The 6,000-nt window shown below is 34.6% G+C and overlaps 1 protein-coding gene across 1 annotated transcript in view; it reads left to right on the top strand.

The window, feature by feature from the left end:
• LOC136026030 (unconventional myosin-XVIIIa-like) overlaps positions 1-6,000 on the top strand; it is a 381,572-nt gene that overhangs the window by 285,888 nt on the left and 89,684 nt on the right. The window contains exon 22 of the mRNA XM_065702187.1: positions 1,310-1,429. Coding sequence (XP_065558259.1) covers positions 1,310-1,429 — 120 coding nt within the window. The remainder of the gene's footprint in view (positions 1-1,309; positions 1,430-6,000) is intronic.

Raw genomic sequence — 6,000 nt, 5'->3', positions numbered from 1 at the left:
GTCAGTCTATGCGTGCAAGAATGTCTAAAGACATTCGCTCTAAATCTGTTGCTCCTACTCATGAAAATGAAAGTGTTGTCATCAATGCTGGAATGAGCTTTTTGATGGGCTCTCGTAAGCGTCCTGTGGGTGTCAAACATCATTTCAGCACTGCTCCTGCTCATAAGCTTGACAAAACAGTTAGTGCAAAACTAACCAAGTCAGTTAAAGAATTCCTTTCTCGGACTGATCATGTGATGGAAGAATGGAAACAGGTAGGAAACTATAAACCAAGGAGTAAAAGCGTAACAGCTTTTGGTGAGACTTTTTATGATCCTGAGGATGATGAAAGTGAAGAGTGGGCAAAGAGTGAACGGCGATTTAGTTGGAAAGCTTGGAAAAAACAGAGAAGTGGTAGCTCTGAAGAATTTAAATCTGCAGCAGAGGATGGAGGAAGTGAAGTTTTGTCAGAAGATGAGGTTTGTAGTTATTTGAGTACTTTCACTAAATTATATATATATATATATATATATATATATATATATATATATATATATATATATATATATATATATATATATATATATATATATATATATATATATATATATATATATATATATATATATATATAAATAAATATGTCTGACCCATGTTCAAAATCATATCGTATAGTTAGATGTAAGGAACCTGTATCTTAGATTCAAACATTTTTGCCAATTTCCTTGTTTCAATGCCAAGAAACATGCTTAAATCTACTGGACAAATTCTTGTTCATGTTATGAACCGCCATTGAATGGTTTTATTCATTTATTTAGGAGATTTGTGCTGCGAAGTTTATAAACAAGACTAATGCAAAAAGCTTTAGACCAATTGCAAAACTCGGCATTTAAAAAAAAAAAAAAAAAAGTGGTTGCCAAAACTGTGAAGCATCGTGTCAGTAACTTTTATGATACAACCCTAATGTTATAATATAACTATATATACCTTTGTATGTAGACGAAATATTTAACAGACTTACAGATAATGCATTCAATTACCTCTCATGAAATTCTGTCAGATTCACTATCCTGGCAAGTATCTGGGTGTTTTCTTGAGTTGGTCTTTCGTGAAATATATCCGTCCATCTTCTTCTTGTAATATGGATAAGAATTGGCCTAATCTGCACTTACAGTTGGAGCTAGTTTCCGTTCCTCTTCTGGGCTGTGATGCCAGCTAACTGTTGTATGTGTTTGAGTTTGTACGGGTAAAGTTGAAACATATTCATGATCTTTTTTGCTGCCTGCGAAAAAAACAACCAAGTTTGATAACGTTTGAATTGTAATTTTAGGTGAGCGAACTTACCAATGATCTAGCTGAAGAACATTCAACGGCTGTTTTAGCTACTGAACGTTTGGAAGCTGAGACGACGGAAAGACTCAAACTTGAAAAAGATGTAAAAGAACTACAGGTATGAGCCACATGTCACACTAACTAATAGATTTTTTTTTATCTTGTCATACCCAAAGGCATAGTTATTGGGCCTTTCAACTATGATGAGCAAAATGGCTATCACAAAATTTTGATAGGACGATTTTGGGATAAAATTTACGGGGGAAGGGGTCTAGTTGTTCTCCAATCTTTTTGGTCACTTTAAAAGGACATTAGAACTTTTAAAAGAATTTACGAAAGAATTTTTTTTTGAATGAGGGGTGGGTCACAAATAACTTTGAAATACGCATCAAAGATTCGTTTATATTCATTTTTGTTACATTATTTACGAGTCGGACAAACATTTCGGGAGGTTCAAACCCATAATCCCCTGGATACGGCCTGGTACACTACAGTCGTTAAATGATGACTAGGTTTGGAAACTGAGACCACAGAAATGGAATTGGAATCAAACCATGGAATTGTGACATCCTGTAATGATGATTGTAGTCCCTAACTAGCTGTTGTTGAGTATATGGATTTGGCTGCTCTGCTTAAACCCTAATGAGGGTGTGAGGTACCATGAACAGTCTATTGTGTCAAATAAGTTCTTTTGCCAAAAAAAAAAAAACAACTATAAAACAATGTCAAATTTTTGGACAAAAACTTATGTCACTAATGGGTGAAAAGAATCCTGAACGGAAATATTGCCCTTAGCCACCAGTTGTGCTTGTCGGGACAGGCGATCTGAAAATTTTTAAGTTAAAGTTGTGTAATGTTTAGCAGAGATGATATAGGGTTGAAGTATAGGGAATTCAATGCATTTTCAAGGATTAACATTATGCCAATTTAAAATTATTGGACCAAAGCTTATGTTACTAATGGATGAAAAGAATCCAGAACGGAAAATTTGCCCTTAGACACCACTTGTGCTTGTCGGGACAGGCGATCTAAAAATTTTTAAGTAAAAGTTGTGTAATGTTTAGCAAAGATGATAAAGGGTTGAAGTATAGGGAATTCAATGCATTTTCAAGGATTAACATTATGCCAATTTAAAATTATTGGACCAAAGCTTATGTTACTAATGGGTGAAAAGAATCCGGAACGGAAAATTTGCCCTTAGACACCACTTGTGCTTGTCGGGACAGGCGATCTAAAATTTTTTAAGTAAAAGTTGTGTAATGTTTAGCAAAGATGATAAAGGGTTGAAGTATAGGGAATTCAATGCATTTTCAAGGATTGACATTATGCCAATTTAAAATTATTGGACCAAAGCTTATGTTACTAATGGGTGAAAAGAATCCGGAACGGAAAATTTGCCCTTAGACACCACTTGTGCTTGTCGGGACAGGCGATCTGAAAATTTTAAGTAAAAGTTGTGTAATGTTTAGCAGAGATGATAAAGGATTGAAGTATAGGGAATTCAATGCATTTTCAAGGATTGGCATTATGCCAATTTAAAATTATTGGACCAAAGCTTATGTTACTAATGGGTGAAAAGAATCCGGAACGGAAAATTTGCCCTTAGACACCACTTATGCTTGTCGGGACAGGCGATCTGAAAATTTTTAAGTTAAAGTTGTGTAATGTTTAGCAGAGATGATAAAGGGTTGAAGTATAGGGAATTCAATGCATTTTCAAGGATTGACATTATGCCAATTTAAAATTATTGGACCAAAGCTTATGTTACTAATGGGTGAAAAGAATCCGGAACGGAAAATTTGCCCTTAGACACCACTTGTGCTTGTCGGGACAGGCGATCTGAAAATTTTTAAGTTAAAGTTGTGTAATGTTTAGCAGAGATGATAAAGGGTTGAAGTATAGGGAATTCAATGCATTTTCAAGGATTAACATTATGCCAATTTAAAATTATTGGACCAAAGCTTATATTACTAATGGGTGAAAAGAATCCGGAACGGAAAATTTGCCCTTAGACACCACTTGTGCTTGTCGGGACATGCGATCTGAAAATTTTTAAGTTAAAGTTGTGTAATGTTTAGCAGAGATGATAAAGGGTTGAAGTATAGGGAATTCAACGCATTTTCAAGGATTAACATTATGCCAATCTAAAATTATTGGACCAAAGCTTATGTTACTAATGGGTGAAAAGAATCCGGAACGGAAAATTTGCCCTTAGACACCACTTGTGCTTGTCGGGACAGGCGATCTAAAAAATTTTAAGTAAAAGTTGTGTAATGTTTAGCAAAGATGATAAAGGGTTGAAGTATAGGGAATTCAATGCATTTTCAAGGATTAACATTATGCCAATTTAAAATTATTGGACCAAAGCTTATGTTACTAATGGGTGAATAGAATCCGGAACGGAAAATTTGCCCTTAGACACCACTTGTGCTTGTCGGGACAGGCGATCTGAGAATTTTTAAGTTAAAGTTGTGTAATGTTTAGCAGAGATGATAAAGGATTGAAGTATAGGGAATTCAATGCATTTTCAAGGATTAACATTATGCCAATTTAAAATTATTGGACCAAAGCTTATGTTACTAATGGGTGAAAAGAATCCGGAACGGAAAATTTGCCCTTAGACACCACTTATGCTTGTCGGGACAGGCGATCTGAAAATTTTTAAGTAAAAGTTGTGTAATGTTTAGCAGAGATGATAAAGGGTTGAAGTATAGGGAATTCAATGCATTTTCAAGGATTGACATTATGCCAATTTAAAATTATTGGACCAAAGCTTATGTTACTAATGGGTGAAAAGAATCCGGAACGGAAAATTTGCCCTTAGACACCACTTGTGCTTGTCGGGACAGGCGATCTGAAAATTTTTAAGTAAAAGTTGTGTAATGTTTAGCAGAGATGATAAAGGGTTGAAGTATAGGGAATTCAATGCATTTTCAAGGATTGACATTATGCCAATTTAAAATTATTGGACCGAAGCTTATATTACTAATGGGTGAAAAGAATCCGGAACGGAAAATTTGCCCTTAGACACCACTTGTGCTTGTCGGGACAGGCGATCTGAAAATTTTTAAGTTAAAGTTGTGTAATGTTTAGCAGAGATGATAAAGGGTTGAAGTATAGGGAATTCAACGCATTTTCAAGGATTAACATTATGCCAATCTAAAATTATTGGACCAAAGCTTATGTTACTAATGGGTGAAAAGAATCCGGAACGGAAAATTTGCCCTTAGACACCACTTGTGCTTGTCGGGACAGGCGATCTGTAAATTTTTAAGTTAAAGTTGTGTAATGTTTAGCAGAGATGATAAAGGGTTGAAGTATAGGGAATTCAATGCATTTTCAAGGATTAACATTATGCCAATTTAAAATTATTGGACCAAAGCTTATGTTACTAATGGGTGTAAAGAATCCGGAACGGAAAATTTGCCCTTAGACACCACTTGTGCTTGCCGGGACAGGCGATCTAAAAAGAACTCGATCCCTACAAACATTAAATTTTTGAATCTGAATATATTGAAACGGCAACCTTACACCATATTTAAATAATTTCAATAGTTTCTGTCATCAGACATAGTGACATTGCTTATGTCACATAGTGACATTGCTTATGTCACATAGTGACATAAGCATCACTGGTATTGTTTGCCATAGCACAACTATCATCTGCTTGTGAAAAAGAGTGTTATCGTTTTTCTTATCATAGGATAAAAGGGCTTGGTCTTGTGCATCATTAAACGCTGCTGGTTGTTTATGTGCGTGATGGTTTTATCTATTGAGGTCGATTTTCCGTGGGTGCGATAATATATCGACGTAGTTTTACGCAATTCACATTCATCTGAATATTTTGTAGCAATATTGGTTAAACATTATTGAAAAAACTACCGTTTTTGTTTTTGTTTGGGGGGAGGGGGTAAAAAAAACTTTAAAAACATACAAAAAAATTTGTTTATATGCATTTTTGTTAAGTTTTTACTAGTCGGACATTTTTTTTGGGGGGGGGGGGTAATGTTCAACCCCCGTAATACCTCAACTTGGACACGGCCTTAGTATGGGGGTTAGGATGGTGAAAAACCATGTTCCTAAATCGATAGTTTAATAAATATTGACATATTGACGAATATTTGGAAATGATATGGAAATGATTTCAATTTGCTTAATATTCATTTCATAATATATTACAGTTACTTCAAAAATTATGTTTACTTCGATTGATTAAACTTTACAAAGTGTAGTAGTAAATCAATGCTAATCAAAGCCAATGAAACAATTTGGAAAGTGATCGGGAAAAAAATGTAACTTTCATAATAGAAACTCTTTAAAACTAACTGTTTGGAAACTGTTTAAAATATTTTAAACTAAGCATCATACTACTTTGATTGCAATTTGTCTAAGCATCACTATTTACTTTTCTTTGAATTTTTTTGAATTATTAGTTAATTGAAGGGATAATTACAAAGTTTTTTTTAAGGCCGATTTTCCGTGGGTGCGATAATATATCGGTGCAGTTTTACGTGGCTGCAACTTTGTATGAATATAACTATCCATTGAGGCAATTTCCTTGAAACCATTGACCTTGTTGAGGATAATATGCAGCGAAGAGAATAATGTTTGGGTTTTAAGGGGGGATACCTCTTCGGCCGTGAGGCAATTACATAGAGAAGTGATGGCACTTATTGTAATGACGCACAA

Source organism: Artemia franciscana, chromosome 4 (assembly GCF_032884065.1).
Source record: "Artemia franciscana chromosome 4, ASM3288406v1, whole genome shotgun sequence".
Classification (NCBI taxonomy): domain Eukaryota; kingdom Metazoa; phylum Arthropoda; class Branchiopoda; order Anostraca; family Artemiidae; genus Artemia; species Artemia franciscana.
Note: the sequence above shows the minus strand (reverse complement) of the source record. Positions and strands in the feature narration are given on the sequence as shown.